At 41.1% G+C, this 17,825-nt stretch overlaps 1 protein-coding gene across 3 annotated transcripts; it reads left to right on the forward strand.

Annotated features, from left to right (window-relative positions):
- The first annotated feature begins 1,075 nt into the window (after positions 1 to 1,075).
- Positions 1,076 to 16,029, forward strand: LOC131356048 (uncharacterized). 3 transcript variants are annotated; one of them, XM_058394800.1, is made up of 7 exons: positions 1,076 to 1,245; positions 5,564 to 7,550; positions 7,664 to 7,827; positions 7,921 to 8,141; positions 8,631 to 8,760; positions 13,913 to 13,940; positions 14,620 to 14,720. In XM_058394800.1, the coding sequence occupies exons 2-6, from the start codon at positions 5,579 to 5,581 to the stop codon at positions 13,937 to 13,939; spliced, it is 2,514 nt and encodes an 837-aa protein (XP_058250783.1). In that variant the 5' UTR covers positions 1,076 to 1,245; positions 5,564 to 5,578; the 3' UTR covers position 13,940; positions 14,620 to 14,720. The 3 variants fall into 3 exon arrangements, with proteins under 3 accessions (XP_058250783.1, XP_058250782.1, XP_058250784.1); XM_058394799.1 differs by lacking the exon at positions 13,913 to 13,940 and adding an exon at positions 14,809 to 16,029 and having other exon boundaries at positions 1,081 to 1,245; XM_058394801.1 differs by lacking the exons at positions 5,564 to 7,550; positions 13,913 to 13,940 and adding an exon at positions 14,809 to 16,029 and having other exon boundaries at positions 1,086 to 1,245.
- Positions 16,030 to 17,825: the final 1,796 nt, after the last annotated feature.

Below are 17,825 nucleotides of genomic sequence, written 5' to 3' on the forward strand. Positions count from 1 at the left end.
TCATAATGTTATGCCTGATCGGTGTATATAAATACAAATGTCCTGTCTACAGAAATATAACTAGTGGGCTGTAAGAAAAACAGAATATTTCACACAGAAATCTTGCACTTAACTACACTACCAGTCACACACCTTCTAATTCCATGGTCTTTCCTGATGTTTATTTCTTTCTAAATTGTAAAACAATGCTGAAGGCGGGCAAAATACACAATAATGTCCTTTGAACAGTTGATATTGTTTTTTATTGCAATGGGAGGACTATGAAATAATCTGTCCTCTAAGGAAAGCCTTCAGTGGCTACCAAAGTAAAGTCAAGAGAGTCAAGTCAAGAAGCTTTTATTGTCATTTCAACCACATATAGCTGACACAATACATAGTGAAATGAAACAACGTTTCTCCAGGACCCTGGTGCTACATAAACAACATACACCATATAATTACAAACAGAAGCAACAACACAAAGCTAGGACAGTCCTAAGTTTGTCCTAGCCACATAAAGTGCAATGTGTGCAACTAGGTAAACTAGTAAAGACACATAAGTCAGTGTTACAGGTGGAGTGACCATCATTACAATCATACAGGATATGATAAGACCCTGATCAGCCCAAGACATATGAAAAGGCATATTAAACAGACTGTACCTGAACACAATGATTGTGAACACAGTGATTCACAAAATCAGCCTCATGCTCACCTAGTGCCACATATAAGTTCAACTTACCAGATATTGGTACCTTACCAGCTATTAACAGGCTGTATACTTGCTGATGTTCTCACAATCTCCCACCGCATGCAAATATGTTCCACTCGTAAAGAAACACAAACAGTTTGCTGTAAGTAAAGGTGTGGCTTCGGCGTGTCAGATTTGTAATACGTGGGTCAAAAAGCTGGCATTCACTATATCATCTGCAGAATGTCTTTCGTATATATGCTTATCAGGAAAATCCAAGGGATTGTGTGTCTTTCCCAAAAAGGTTTTTCCTTTCGAATGATCCTTCTCGCATCACTACAAAGGGTTAAAGCGTTTACATCTGTGGGTCAGATTCATATTACTTTGCTCACAGCTGATTGGTCCAAGTTAGGTTTCAGTTCTGATGTCTCCGGCTGTGTTTCCGTGTTTCTTACAGTAGAAGGAAGGAAGATCATCTCCTAGTCCTTTTATCATCTTTAAAGAGAAGGACATTCAGACGCCTGTCATTTTCAGTTTTGCCTTCATTCACACTCTGAATCACAACCCAATGAGAAGTAAGTAAGGTTATTATAAGTATTTTTATAATTATGACTGTTGAGGGAGGGCGCCATACATTACTGTTTTCGCTACTACTGTTTATTTATATAAAACTTATTTTATCTTGATTGTTTTATCTTGAGTTTGTTAATTCATTTTGTAAATGCTGTGTAACTACTACTCAAGTATTAACTATTACTCTTTACAGTTTGAAAAACTAAAGTGAATAAGAGCAAGAGGCAGTAACCAACACAATCATCTATAACAATTCATTCTTAATCACTAAATCATTATTTTCCCTTCTGTTTATTATTAACTTTAGTTAGTTTGATCATATTTTGGCGCTTCCTTTACTCAGTTTAGTTTGGATATACTGACTGACTGAGCTGATAAAACTTGTTCAGTGGAATGCCAAGAGAGGATACAAGTATAAACACATGCCGAAGGTTTAACCATTTATTATCAGTAAGTGAAAGCTCTTAGGAAAAAGTCAACCTATGATACCAATGTTGCCTTCGCCATGTGTTCAAAATCTAGGCGACTTTTCGTGCGTTTTTTTTTTGTGGTCTCTTCTATTTCTTTTTTGATAGAAAAAGCTTGGTGACACGACTTCCTGTGAAGATATTCTGATAACTGCAGCCATAAAGTTTACATACGCTTCATATTGGTAATATTTTTGGTGTTAGGGTGTTCCCGGTCTGCAGTGGTCAGTATCTATCAAAAGTGGTCCAAGGAAGGAAGCTACTGGTACAAAAACTGCTGAAGAAGTTAATGCTGGTTCTGATAGAAAGGTGTCAGAATACACAGTGCGTGTTTTGGCATTAAAAGGGGAACCAGCACAATATTAGGCAGATGGTCATAATGTTACGCCTGTCCAGTGTACGCGTTTGTATTATTAGTCAAAAGACTAGCCAAAAATGTATGCAACTTTTTCCAGCTCAACATATTTTCATGTCTCTCAGCAACCCGATTCTTTGATTATGGCAAGTACTGGGTGAATTCAGGTTGAGTTATTAAAGTAAGTGCTAGTGTAAGTATTTAGGAAGAGGTAGGTCTTCACCCCTTGTGACATCTAGGTGCCAGAACAGAGAAGAGTCTTGATGCATACCTTCCCTGAGAAATGGTCAAGTAGTACCAGTCATGCAGTACTAGAAGATCTAAGGGAGTGCAGTGCAGGTAGTGAAAGGAGCTTTGAGGTAAGAGGGTGCTGGTCCATTTTTGGCTTTGGAGGCAAGCATCAGTGTTTTAAATCTGAGCAGCTACTGGAAGCCAGTGGAAGGAGTGCAGCAATGGGGTGGTGTGTGAGCACTTTGGAAGGTCATGCAGCTGCATTTTGGATCACATGCAGAGACTGAATGGCACTTAGATCTATACATACAAGCAGAGTAGTCCAGTCTCAAAATAAACACCTGCGTGACTTGAGCAGATAAAAATTGGTAGAATGCTATGTTGTAAACTGACAAGCATGTCAAATGAGCAATGTGCTAAGAAAAGGACAGTTAATTATCCATTGACACCCTGTCAGGGATGGCAGGTGAGGACCCAAATGCAGAACACAGTCCGAGTTCAAACTTAGTCTTTATTAAGAACGGCACAAAAAATGGCAGAGTGCTCAGTCAACTTCAATAGGAAAACAAAACTGAAAAAAACCAGGACACAGCAGGCTGGTAGAATCAGTAAAAGAGACAACCACATACAGTCCAGTAATCCACAATCCAGAGAACAGGTTAAACGTAGGACAGGCAGAGTCATTAACAGCATACAGTCCACTAATCCAAATCCAGAAAGCAGGTTAAATGTAGGACAGGCAGAGTCACAAGTAGCATACAATCCAATAATCCAAAATCCAGAGAGCAGGTTAAACATAAGACAGGCAGAGTCATTGATAGAAGGAAGGCAGAGAAAAACCAGGCAGAGAGGAACTGAAGAAAAGGGCAGGATGCCGTCTCAGAAGCTCAAGGTTGACAGAAGAGACCATCTGGCAAGGAGCATGGACTGCTCGCTAGCTTATATAGGCCAGAGGAGCGTAAAATGGCGGAAACCGGAAATGAGATCGCGAAACCGGAAGTTGCGTCCCGGAACCGGAAGTAGCAACATGGAACCCGGAAATGCATGCCTGACACACCCTGAAGTTGTGAGTAGTTGCCAAAGGGGAGATCAGCGAGGTGTTCAGAGAGATTGCAAGAGCCTGAATTTGAGTTTCAGATGGTGAGCTGTGGTCCATGATGATACACTATATTGCCAAAAGTATTCGCTCACCTGCCTTGACTCGCATATGAACTTAAGTGACATCCCATTCCTAATCCATAGGGTTCAATATGACGTCGGTCCACCCTTTGCAGCTATAACAGCTTCAACTCTTCTGGGAAGGCTGTCCACAAGGTTTAGGAGTGTGTTTATGGGAATTTTTGACCATTCTTCCAGAAGCGCATTTGTGAGATCACACACTGATGTTGGACGAGAAGGCCTGGCTCTCAGTCTCCGCTCTAATTCATCCCAAAGGCGTTCTATCGGGTTGAGGTCAGGACTCTGTGCAGGCCAGTCAAGTTCATCCACACCAGACTCTGTCATCCATGTCTTTATGGACCTTGCTTTGTGCACTGGTGCACAGTCATGTTGGAAGAGGAAGGGGCCAGCTCCAAACTGTTCCCACAAAGTTGGGAGCATGGAATTGTCCAAAATGTCTTGGTATGCTGAAGCCTTCAGAGTTCCTTTCACTGGAACTAAGGGGCCAAGCCCAGCTCCTGAAAAACAACCCCACACCATAATCCCCCCTCCACCAAACTTTACACTTGGCACAATGCAGTCAGACAAGTACCGTTCTCCTGGCAACCGCCAAACCCAGACTCGTCCACCAGATTGCCAGATGGAGAAGCGCGATTCATCACTCCAGAGAACGCGTCTCCACTGCTCTAGAGTCCAGTGGCGGCATGCTTTACACCACTGCATCCGACGCTTTGCATTGCACTTGGTGATGTATGGCTTGGATGCAGCTGCTCGGCCATGGAAACCCATTCCATGAAGCTCTCTGCACACTGTTCTTGAGCTAATCTGAAGGCCACATGAAGTTTGGAGGTCTGTAGCGATTGACTCTGCAGAAAGTTGGCGACCTCTTCGCACTATGCGCCTCAGCATCTGCTGACCCCGCTCCGTCAGTTTACGTGGCCTACCACTTTGTGGCTGAGTTGCTGTCGTTCCCAAACACTTCCACGTTCTTATAATACAGCTGACAGTTGACTGTGGAACATTTAGGAGCGAGGAAATTTCACGACTGGATTTGTTGCACAGGTGGCATCCTATCACAGTTCCACGCTGGAATTCACTGAGCTCCTGAGAGCGACCCATTCTTTCACAAATGTTTGTAAAAACAGTCTGCATGCCTAGGTGCTTGATTTTATACACCTGTGGCCATGGAAGTGATTGGAACACCTTATTCTGATTATTTGGATGGGTGAGCGAATACTTTTGGCAATATAGTGTATGTCTATCAGACATGCTGAGATCCGAGCAGAAGCTATGGTGTCTGAGGAAGGGAAGAAGATGAGTTGAATGCCATCAGCATAGCAGTGACAAGAGGGATCCAGAGCAGGATTCTTCAGGATGGTAATAAGCCTTGCTCTCTTGAAGGTAGTCGGTGCATTACCAGATGCTATGGAACCATTGATGATTGTTGTCATGAAGGGCAGGAGGTCTTGTGAGATGGCCTTCTGTTGCTAGGGTTGAAATATGTGCCAGTGAAGGAGTAGGGGAATCCTGGTTGTATAACGTGTAGAAGTGAAGATCTGTCAGATTTTCTCAACTCTCTCATGATAAAAGGAGTCCAAGTCTTCAGCAGTAAGAGATGACAAAGCAGGTTGACATATGAAGAGAAAATGTTGTGTAGCTTATGAGGATCTTGCACAGAAACTTCAAGCTTTTCCTTGCAGTAGTCACGTCTGAGGAGAATTTGGACAGAAGCACTCGGTCAGGTGTGGAAAGTGTCTCGGGCTATGTGCAAAGGAATGGAGGAAAAGGAGCCAGGAAGAAATGAAAGATTGCAGGAAGCTTTAGAGGAAGTGGAGATAGAGTGGAGGTTTTGACAGGTTCGAAAGAAATGATGAAAGTTGATCAAACATTTCTATTTACATTAAGAGTGAAAATAACAATAGTATAAACTTAAACTTGCATTTGTCAAGCCAGAAAACAAATTCTGCTTATTCACACTGTCTATAAATAAGTGTCTATACAGTCTATAAATAAGTGTTTTCAGTAGCATCCAGGCTCTTAGAAATTAAAATGTATGTGAAGTGATAAAGCTGAAGTGATAACCCATACCACTACAATTTATCTCCACAGAACATTTAAGAATCAATGGCATTCCATATACAATGGTCCATTCCTATTCCAGTCCCAGTTCCAGTTGAAGTTAAGCCAAGGAAAACAGATCCGTTAATACAGTGCATTGTTGACAACAAAGCAAAGAAATTAAACAAACTTGTTGGTGAATCCAATATTAATGGACTGTACTCTTCAGCAATCTGGAATGATGATGTTTCCCTCCTGACAGCAGCAGCTGTATGTGGGAATGAAGAGATTTGTAACTTTCTCCTGAGAGAAAAAGCGGATCCCAACATACTATCCACAAATCACCTAACAGCTCTGCACTATGCTGCAAATACTCCTGGAGTTCCACTGAATATTGTGAGAAGATTAATAGCTGCAAAAGCTAATCCAGATGGTCATCAACAACAGCCTTTTACACCCTTACAGTTTGCTGCCAGTAAGGACAGACTGGATGTGTTCAAAGCACTTATAGAAGCTGGTGCAGTCCCTGAAAGAACTTATGGGGTAAAACCGGATTTGGATCAGAAAGTAGAGAATCTAATTAATAAATTACCTGTAGGAAATAAAGTAGTAGAGAAATGCAGACTGTTTTTCAATTTGGCTGCTATGGTTCCCAGAAAAACTCAGCCTGAGGTTTTTAACTTCTGTAAGGAACATTTTTTTGAGGAACATCCTTTTACACATATTCTACTTTTTGAAATATATTTTGATGTTGTGGGCCCAAAACAATCAATAGAACTGTATCAACAGAGTAGTATAAAGTGGTTGAAAGACTCTAAGAAAACAGACATCTACATCGAGGGATTCATCAAACGCTTTCCCAGAATTCCTTTTGAACATAGGCTACAGGCATTAAACAGCTTACATGCTGTAATTTGCATGATGAGAGAAATTTCCCCTCAAATATTTTATACGATCTTACCCATTTTGATTAAATGTTTACTGCCAACTAATACAGTGCAGGGAAATATTTTTAATCCCCTAATACTAAGTATTCTTTGTGTGACTATGGACAAGTCCTCAAAGCAAAAGCCTGCTGCTGATAGTCTTCAGTATGATGTGCTTGAAACGTTATGCAATGCACTTATGCCTCTCACCAATCCTAACTGCTCAACTGATGTCAGCATTCTTACTTACCGTTTATTTGCTGCTCTACATGAGTTTGTCCCAGAGCACATTCATTTATGTGGAGTAACGTCGGTGCCTGAAAGGGTTCTTCTTGCTGTAGATATAGGAACAGATGATGCAGTTAAAGAGAAACTGCGAGTACTGGACACAAATCTCAGATTTCCGCAAAGCGTCAGGACTGTAGATTGCTTGGGTGAAGCAGCAGACAGCATGTCGTCAAAGAAGAAAAAGAAGAAGAAGAAGAAGAAAAAGAATGACAATCAAGACACTAGCTCAAAAGAAGATTCCAATACTGCAAAGGCGTCAGTTCAGGAGTCGGATTCCAGCGTGCATCCATATGCAACACACACTGAGGATTCACCAGAAAAAAGAAAATGGCTTTCATTGAGCCAACGATGGAAGCCCAAGCTAGAGAAACTTGCTAGCATAGAAGCACATGAGGTTTATTGCCTGAGGAATCTTACAATTGGTAATAGTTCTGAATTTGAGATAGCCAAAGGAAGTGATGGAACTCGTGTTTTTCTTGGTCTGAGAGATGATGGCACTGAGGTAGCTGTCAAACGAATGTACAGGTCAGAATATCAAGACCTGAAAAATGAAGAGCAATTTTTACGGCTCCCTCAGCTTGATAATCCTTGTATTGTGCGCTATGTGGACTTTGCAGAGGATGACAATTTTGGATATCTTGCTCTTCAACTTTGTGAATACACAGTGGAGGAATACATTCAAGACCATTTGCCTGAAGACACTTCTCAGCAGCTACAGGTCCTGAAGAAAATAGTAAAAGAAGTGCTCTATAGCCTAAATGCTCTTCACAGCCACGATACGAACGTGCTTCATCGAGACATCAAACCTCAAAATGTTCTGATTGGTAGGAATCATATTAATTATCAGTCCTGTCTGTAATTATTGACATAATTAAAAATATATTCATCACTGGCAAATTTTTCAGTTAACTTTTTAATGTTATTACTTTTTTAACAGATACAACCGGAAAGGCAAGACTAGCAGATTTCGGCATAAGTCGAAGACTGAAGTTGGGGGAGACGACTTGCCGCACTTCTCCTGCTGGAACAAAGTACTGGAAAGCCAGAGAGACTCTTGAAGAGGACAGTAACAGTGGCTACAAGAAGAGTTCTGATGTTCAGGTACAGTATATTAATTATAAATATTGATTAGTAATCCATAATAGATATTAAAAAGCTTTTGGTTCTAACTGTTTTACCTCTAAACACATTTAGGTTGCAGGAATGTTAATATATTACATCCTCTCCCGTGGACATCATCCATTTGGCACAGGCCCTCGATGTGAGTGTAACATTCTTGATGGGAAGTACTCTTTGGTACACCTGGAGGATGAACTGGCAAAGGACCTGGTGAAGTGGATGATCAGTCATGAGCCAAAGGACAGACCTAATGTAGAGGAAACCCTTCGCCACCCATACTTTTGGCCAAATAAAGAGTAAGACATAACTAATTTCTTAGTTATATTATTGTGTATTATTGTTGTTATTATTATTATTATTTTTTTTTTTGTTATTGTTATTTTTATATTTTGGATATGTTTGCATTGAATACACTGATTTTTAGTTCATTTAAAATTGCTGTCAGATTTCCAACTCACACTATTTACAGTTTGAATGCACTAAATTAGCAGTTCTCATGTTAGATGAATATTAACCCTGGGTTTTGACAAATTAGCCAATTTGTTTGCATTTTGATAGTTACAAAATGATGTGCTGATCTGAATATTTGTACAAAACAAAAAAAAGAATACAGTTTTTGTTAGCACTTAAACAAATGCTACAAATTAAAATTGTATATTGCCATTGCATTGTATATTCAAGTTGTATTTTAAATGACTTTCTTCAAATCCACTGCAAACAAATTTTACATGGTATGTTGCAAACGAATTTTACATGGTATGTTGCTTTTTATATAAAATTTTCAGTAAAATGGAGTACTTAAGAAAGCTGGGGAATGAACAGGAAGTGGGGAACTGCCGCAATGCTGATCCAGACCTCCTTTCTGATATTGAGGCTGTTACAGTAGGGAAAAGCTTCTCAGACTGGAAAACAAAAGTGAGTCAACCAGATTTTACTCTTTACATTTGCATTTACACTTCTGGCATTTGCCAGATGCCCTTATCCAGAGTGATGTACAAAAGCGCTTGAATTCTCTATCAATGAATACATTAACTCTGGTTTACTAGGATACATTGGATACCATCAGCTGTTTGTTTTATGTATTGTATGAATTTCTTTTAAAATCCTCCCAACACAAACAGGGAAACTCTTTATTTCTTATGTCTCTCAGCCATGTTACAGTAGACAATATTGATTTGTCACTGTGTTTCTTTTAAGGTGTGTTTATTGCTGCATTTTGGTTATGAAATGTGTGCAAACATGTGCATTAATGTGTTTATGCAAAGAAATGTTTACATTCTGAAACTCGTAATCCAATGAAGCAGAAAAGTCCAAAACCAGTAAATCCAAATCAGCGATAGCAAACAAATCCAAGAAACACTGGGCAAGAATCAGTAAACTATAATCCAAATCTAGGTCAACACACAAAAGGTAATCAGAAAACAAAGAAGCAGAGAAATGGCTTGATAATGTAACAAACACAACACTTTATGCCTATGACTAGAAAACACACTGCTTAAATGCCGTGAAAACCCTGGAAGTGTTCTTCATGGGTAGCATCAAAACTTGGGCGAGGGCCCTCTGGTGGGCAGATGCTGGTAGTGATGCTACCCTCCCCCAGGAACACCTCCAGGTGTTCTACGTTGTGGGCGCCCTCGGTCCGAGGACCAGGTCGATTAGGATGTAGACGATGGAACTCCTCCACTATGGAGGGTCTAAGATGTCATCAGCGTTTTACCTGTGTATATGTTTGCACCTGACACCAAGACAAATTCCTAGTACCGTAAAGTGCTCTTTGCTGATCCTTTGCTGTACCTGGCAATAAAAGTTTTTCTGATTCTGATTCTGATTCCTCTGGGCCATACCCTTCCCAGTCCACAAGACTGCAAGCGGTGTTTGTGACTAAGAGTTCAGGAGCGGGTTTACCCTGTATGCTAGGGTTCCGCCCAGCAGTGGTTGTGGTTCGTTGTTCAGAGCCGATCGCCTCCCTGGGGGTGTGCCGGTTTCACTAGTGATATATGGAAGGTGGGAGGGATACGCCACTGGATTCACTTGACGGACCTGGAATCTGGGATGTGGGCACCTGTGGCGGTTTTCCTGTATCTTCTGTCATTGCACAGCGTGCTGTAGGCAAACGTGAGCACTGACCCAGACTCCTGGCTATGCCGGATCCAGTCATCCATGGTGGGCATGGAAGGCTCATCTGACCACTAAAACAATGGCGGCTGGTATCATGGAATGCACTGGAAAGGCGTGAGGCTTGTAGACGAGTGTGTGAGTGAGTTCTGGGCATACTCAGCCCATGGGAGGAATTCACTCCAGTGTTGTTGCTCACGGCTACAGTAAGTAGGTACTTGCCAATCTCCTGATTTAGCCGCTCCATCTGTCCATTAGACTGTGGATGGTACCTGGAACTGAGGCTCACGCTTACCTTTAGGTGCGCATAAAAGGCTCTCCAAACTCTTGACGTAAACTGTGACCCTCGATCAGATACGATGTCCTCCGGGAGACCATAGACGCGAATTTGTGATGAAACAGGGCTGTGGCAGTCTGTGGGTAAGCCTTTGAGGGTACCAGCCGGCATGTCTACTGCCACTAGCATGGTGGTGTATCCAGCGGACCTGGGGAGGGCAGTAACGAAGTTCACCGCAATGTAGGACCAGGGCCGGTGGGGGATGGGTAGAGGTACTACTAGACCAGTAGGGAGCTGTCGGCTGGGGCAGGGCTGGGTGCAGGTGCTGCTGGTGCTCACGATTCCTTCACGCCTTGGGCTAGTGTGGGCCACCAGAATCTGTTGCTGTCCAGGGCCTCGTGCACCCACTGGATTACTTGGGGACAAAGAGAGGCAGGCACAAAGAGCTTGTTCTGTGGACAGGTTGGTCGGGGAGTTCATTGTTCTGGGCCTGTCACTGGGGCCACTTATTGGATCATATCGGTGGGAGAGGGTGTCAGCCTTAGAGTTCTTTGTGCCTGGTTGATAGGTCATGGTAAACTGAAAACAGTGAAGAATAAAGCCTGTCGGGCTTGTCTAGGGTTCAATCTCTTGGCTTTTCAGAGATACTGTAAGTTAGCACCAGGGTATACTTTTCTGGGATTTCCATGGCGTTGTGACAGCATAGCCCCGATTCCACAGCTGGAGGCGCCAACTTCGACAATGAAGGGTCTCTTGGCGTCTGGGTGTCTTAATATGGGTGCCATGGTGAAGCTGGTCTTTAGCTTGTCGAAAGCAACTTGAGCCTGTGTCGCCCAGTGTAAATGCCATAGTTTTCCCCATAGCAGTAAGGTTAACCCTAACCCTTTGACATAAAGTTAATTTTGTAACAGCCGGGTAAGTACTGATCTCACGTGATGATGTGCTCTTCATAGGTGAATGAGTAGATCAGGATGTCGCCTATATATGCGATGACATAGTCATTCCAATGAAGGCTTGGAATACTGCTGGGGCATTGGTCAGACCATATGGCATTACCAGCTACTTGTAGTGTCTTCCACTCATCCCCTGCTTTAATCCGGACTAGGTTATAAGCACTACGAGGTCGAGTTTTGTGAATACCTGGGCCTCCCTGAGTTGTTCTAATGCTGCTGGCACTAGTGGTAATGGGTAATCAATGCATGGTCTCAGGCCTCCATCCTTCTTTTCCACAAAGAAGAAGCTCTGCGGCTGCTGGAGACGTAGATGGTCGAATATAGCCTGCGGCTAGAGCTTCTTTCACATAATCCTCCATGGCTTGGGTTTCAGGATGAGAGAAAGGGTAAACTTTGTTTATAGGAGGCATGCTGTTAGGTAGCAGATCAATGGTACAGTCCCAAGGATGCTCAGGAGGTAGCTGCATAGCTGCTTTTCCTTACTGAACACTTCTTGTGAGTCCTCATATTCGTGGTATGAAGGCATATTCTGGAGTGTCTGGACTCTCCATGGAGGTTGAAAGAAATGGCGTTGATCGGATCTTGCGTGAGGCAGTGGCTGTGACAATGGAATGACCAGCTGATCAGTTCTCCCTACTTCCAGGACATGATAGGGTTATGAAGTTGCAGCCAGGGAAGCCCAGTATGATAGGGTTCAAGGGGTTGGAATGACGAGACAGTGATTTCCTAATTCGCCCAGTCTGGATGGTAATCGGATGGGTCCGATGGGTAATGTGGTCTCCCCCAATGGAGAGATTATCAATAGCCGTCACTTGCATGGGGGTTTGACATGGTAGCATTGGGAGGTGAAAGTCCTTACGCCGAAAGCACCATGTAGCCATGGGTATGATGCAGGATTACTTTTAACATCAGGCAGGAATGCCACAGTTTGTCTCTCACCTTGAAACTCGTGGATTTCTCTGGACAGTTCATGATTCAGTGGCCTGTGCCCCCACAGTAGAAACACAGATTTCAACACTGGTGTTCTTCCAAAGGCACTCTGGTACCGCTGTAATTGCATCAGTGCAGTACCCTCCTCACGTGGCCTGTGGGAATTCTCACGGATACATGAAAGGTGTTTATGCTGACGGATCAGGTTGTCCAGGCGCATGGCTGTGGTAATATATTCAGATAGGGTGATGTCGGTACTAGGGATGCAACAATACAGTTAACCCACGGTTCAATATGTACCGCGGTTTTTACCCAGGGTTTTTGGTTCGGTTCGGTTCGGATGGCTTGGCAAATTAAAGGTTTTTTTTCCATTATTCTTTGTTTAGGTGACGGGAACAGTAAGTATGTTAAGAAGGAAAAAACTGGTTTTAGTTGCAATTCTCTTTATTTTACTTAAATGCAAAAATAAACTAACACAATGGAAGTGTACTGAAAATAGTGAGATATAAAAATTAGCGCTTGTATGACTTTATTTACAGGAGACGGGTTTCCGCTCTGTAATGACCAGTCACTGTGAGATAACTCTCTGTTACCCCCGAGCTCCAGCTATCTGTTATTAGAGCAAGACTTTGTGCTTTAACCAAAGCGTTTTAAATTTTTTTGCGTGTTTTTTTGTAGAGGTCGGGAATAAAGGCTCCTGCTTCCACACAGTGATATCTCTGGGTGATGGAGCTGTAGATGTGTGGTCATGTTGGAAGTATTTCCATGTCAGTATCTAACTCGTGTGGAACACTGCTTAAACACAGTCATTTTTTGTTTACCGTTTTTGTTTCATCGGCATCATGGTCAACAACAAATGTCCCCCACCACAGATCTGAATCACGGCGCTGCTTCCTCGTGTTTCTGTCTCACTTCACCGCTCTCCAGGGTTAGAGTGAAATCTGACACCAGCATCACAAGCATGGTTACTGCCCCTAACTTTAGCGCTCACTGATTGGATATTTACTCACGGGGAGGCGTGTCTGTCTCAGCACATAGACATACAGTGCAGGCAAACACACACAGGAGGTACAGAGAGTAATAGAGCGCATGAAGAAAAAAAAATACACCCTCCCCCCCCCCAAATTTTTTTAAAACGCATGGTTATTATTGTTTTAAGGAGAAAAACGCAGTTCACATGTGTATTGCACCGTGGAGGTCGTACCGAATGGTTCAATATTATATTGAGTATTGTGGCATCCCTAGTCGGTACTGTGACAGGCCAATCTCAGCCTGGGCTGGGCAAAGTCCCTCTCTGAACACCGCCAGTAATGCAGGGTCGTTCAATCCACTCTTTGCCGCCAGGGTGCGTAATGTTACGGCATAATTGGCGGCCAGTTTGGTCCCTTGGCATAGTTCCGCCAGTAAATCCAAATCAGCGATAGCAAACAAATCCAAGAAACACTGGGCAAGAATCAGTAAACGATAATCCAAAGCTAGGTCAACACACAAAAGGCAATCAGAAAACAAAGAAGCAGAGAAATGGCTTGATAATGTAATAAACACAATACTATGTGTCTATGAATAGAAAACACGCTGTTTAAATGCCATAAAACCCTGGAAGTGTTCTTTGTGGGTAGCGTCAAAACTCGGGAGAGGTGTCCCTCTGGTGGGCAGGTGCTGGTAGTGACATTACAACTATTATAAACTGCTTCTGCTCAAACATTTACAAACATGTTGAAGCTTTGTATTACCTTCACTTTATTGTGTGTGTGTGTGTGTGTGTGTGTGTTTTGTGTGTTTTCTTTTTAAGCTCCTTCGTTACAGTGCCTCTTTGTGAGGTAAACTCTGTTCTTTGCGATTTGTGACTGTGCTAAGCCGTTATGTTTGTGTAGTGTTTTCTGTGTTTCAGCTTTGCCTATTCTTATGATTCTGAATGATGCTTATACCATGGATATGGCTGTTTTGACTCTTGCCTGCTTTATATGTGTTTGGATGCTGACTTGGACTCCATTTCTTCTGAACACCCTGATGCTTTTGGCTGTCCCTCATTTTTGTGATTGTTTTTTTTTTTCTTCGATTTTTGCATTACCTGTTTTTGTGTTTCCCTTCTTTTTTGCCTGCACCTAGCCTTTGTGACTGTTTCTGCTTTTGCATCCTGTTTTGTAGTAAATCATTTACCTCTGTGAGTTTGCTTCGTGACAGCATGAAAGTGCACCTGAAACATCTTCAGGAATTGTGTGATGCAGTCATGTTAACAAGGACCTGAATCTAAAAAAAAAAAGAATGTTGTGGAATCCATGCCATGAAGAATTCAGGCTGTTTTCAGAGCAAAAAGAGGCCCTACTCAATATTAGTATACTGTTAATAAAGTACTAATAAAATGCCCAGTGAGTGTATATCATGCAGTAGCCTGCTTTAGTGATTTTATCATGCAAATGTGATTCATGAGACTACAACAGAATACTTGTTTGTGAATCATAAAGTACTTGGCTTTCTATAATACCTGTTTCTCCACAGTTGCCCTCTGAGCTTGTGCAAAAAATTGAGGATAAGAAAAAGCCCTACCCGGAGAACACACTTGGTCTGCTGCGCTTCATAAGGATTATGCGTGAGCATTAGTGAGTTGTACAGAAAATATACCTTATTGATATGATTTTGTTTTGAATGTTTGTTTTGTTATGAATTAATTTTGTTCTGTTTCAATAGCGCTGAAGATGCCAAGACGATAGATTTGATGGCATTTTTCCCTGACCTTTTTGAAGCTGCTTTCATCATTGCCAAAAAGAGAGGCTGGATCACTGCGATGGAATTTATGCTTGAGATACCAGAGACATGACCACTTTAAAATGCTCAATTATGTCTCCTTTTTTTTTTTAGTTTATATTTTTTAAAAAAACACCACCCTAGTGACTATGAATATTTGATACAGCTTAATGAATTGTTAATGTTTTATCCCTGTAGCTGTGATTACAACAACCTGTTCAATAAGGTGGCACCAAAGTTTGCTCTTTTAAGTGACCTTCTGCTAACTTCTAATGCTGAAGTGAACACACTATGGGCATACACTCACTATCAGATGAGCATGCAAATTTCTTTGTATATAGAAATGATCTGATGCTGGATATCTCTATACATATTTTACAACCAGGGGTTTGGCTGTGTGACATTCACAGAATTTAATTTTAACAGTTCACAGTTAGTTGGTATGGGGTTGCTGTCTTTTTATACATCTTTTGCTTATATACATTTTTGCTGATCCCAATATGCTATCAACCTCAGCAATTTTCTAATTGTAATCATTATTGAAACATTGACTGTTAACAAACTTTCTGTATTATCTGACAATTCTAATGTTGCTGGGTTGTTTTTTAAGGTCCATTAACATGCCCTCATGAACTTGGAAGTGCCTTGCACCCATGGCACATATGACAACAATTTGTTTTTTTGTATTCACTCAGAACCAGAAATGAAATTGGGTGACATCACATTTCTGGGCAAATTCTGGTCCTGAAGTGTAAATCTGTTTTGATTAAGTCCCTTGCCCTCTCTAAGAGTTCATTTGATGTGAAATGGCGTTCAGGATTTGTTATATACTTTGTTATATTCAGATTTATATTTCTATCATTTATATTTTTACCATTGTGAAAAATAAATCAGTCCCTCCAGGATTTTGTAATTTACAGAAATTAATGCTATATCATGCAAAGTCTTCAATATTTGGCAGCGCTTGAAATTTTTCAAAATTACTGCAGATTTGGGCCAATATGTCTCATTTGATGTTATCACAACACAGTCAGCCAAGGCCCTCTTTGATTCACACGTGTCAAACATGACTACTGCTGTCATACAAGGTAATTACAAATGTGTCTTCACCGGTAGAAGTTTAAAAGAAGAATTCTTTTTATAATAAATTCTGTTATCAACATATTACAAAGAACGCAGACCATTTAATGAGTGTTGGGTAGGCTTTATTCTTTATTTAATCAGTTTAATGTGAATATCATTGGACATTGGAAAGGTATCTGGCAGTAGTGCCTCAGTGCACATTAACAGTACAATGACAGATTTCTTGCTTTTCCTGCTGCTGATATTATCTCACATGTTTAGTTCTCCCTCTAGTGGGTGGTCTGAAGCATAATGATGAGACTCTGTAGAAGAACAGAAACACTGAAAGAATCTATCCAGGTTTATAGTATTAAATAATAACAATAATAACATCCAATAATAAACATAATAACATCCAAGAGACAATTTGCAGACTGGAAATTTCACATGACACATATTTTCATTACTGACACATTAAATGATGTTTCTTTTTCTAGATGCAGACATTCACAAAAGAGTAAAGAGACTGAAGAAAAATGAGTTTGGTTTATAATTATGATTGATTTGAGGTTTGAAGTTTTCTAGCTTAACTAAGATAGGTCATGTCTATCCTTGTTTTTTATTGACTGTTCTTCTGATTGAATTACAGGCTTCAAAATCTAAACTACTATCTAATATAAAATGTTCTTTAATTGTTATGACCTTCAATTTCCAACACCTAAATCTAACACTAATCTGAACCTTAATAACCATCAGACAATTATCACACGGTCAGATATATGCTAATATATACACTGATCAGGCATAACATTATGACTGCCTGCCTAATATTGTGTTGGTCCCCCTTTTGCTGCCAAAACAGCCCTGAACTGTTGAGGCATGGAATCTACTAGATCCCTGAAGGTGTGCTGTGGTATCTGGCACCAAGATGTTAGCAGCAGACCCTTTAAGTACTCTAAGTTGTGAGTTGGGGCCCATGGAGGAAACTTAGAGAACTTAAAGGATACCTACAGGATGCATAGGATGCTAACAAGACTTAATGGATACTTTTGATAGATACTGACCACTGCAGACTGGAATACCCCAAAAAAGCTGCAGTTTTGGAGATGCTCTGATCCAGTCATCTAGCCAATACAATTTGGCCCTTATCAGACTCACTCAAATCCTTATGCTTGCCCATTTGTCCTGCTTCTAACACATCAACTTTGAGGACAAAATTATATAATAATATTATTATTATATTTACTGCCTAATATATCCCACCCACTAACAGGTGCCATGATGAGATGACTGCTCACTGCTCATAATGTTATGCCTGATCGGTGTATATAAATACAAATGTCCTGTCTACAGAAATATAACTAGTGGGCTGTAAGAAAAACAGAATATTTCACACAGAAATCTTGCACTTAACTACACTACCAGTCACACACCTTCTAATTCCATGGTCTTTCCTGATGTTTATTTCTTTCTAAATTGTAAAACAATGCTGAAGGCGGGCAAAATACACAATAATGTCCTTTGAACAGTTGATATTGTTTTTTATTGCAATGGGAGGAGTATGAAATAATCTGTCCTCTAAGGAAAGCCTTCAGTGGCTACCAAAGTAAAGTCAAGAGAGTCAAGTCAAGAAGCTTTTATTGTCATTTCAACCACATATAGCTGACACAATACATAGTGAAATGAAACAACGTTTCTCCAGGACCCTGGTGCTACATAAACAACATACACCATATAATTACAAACAGAAGCAACAACACAAAGCTAGGACAGTCCTAAGTTTGTCCTAGCCACATAAAGTGCAATGTGTGCAACTAGGTAAACTAGTAAAGACACATAAGTCAGTGTTACAGGTGGAGTGACCATCATTACAATCATACAGGATATGATAAGACCCT

The sequence above is a fragment of the Hemibagrus wyckioides genome, linkage group LG07 (assembly GCF_019097595.1).
Source record: "Hemibagrus wyckioides isolate EC202008001 linkage group LG07, SWU_Hwy_1.0, whole genome shotgun sequence".
Taxonomy (NCBI): domain Eukaryota; kingdom Metazoa; phylum Chordata; class Actinopteri; order Siluriformes; family Bagridae; genus Hemibagrus; species Hemibagrus wyckioides.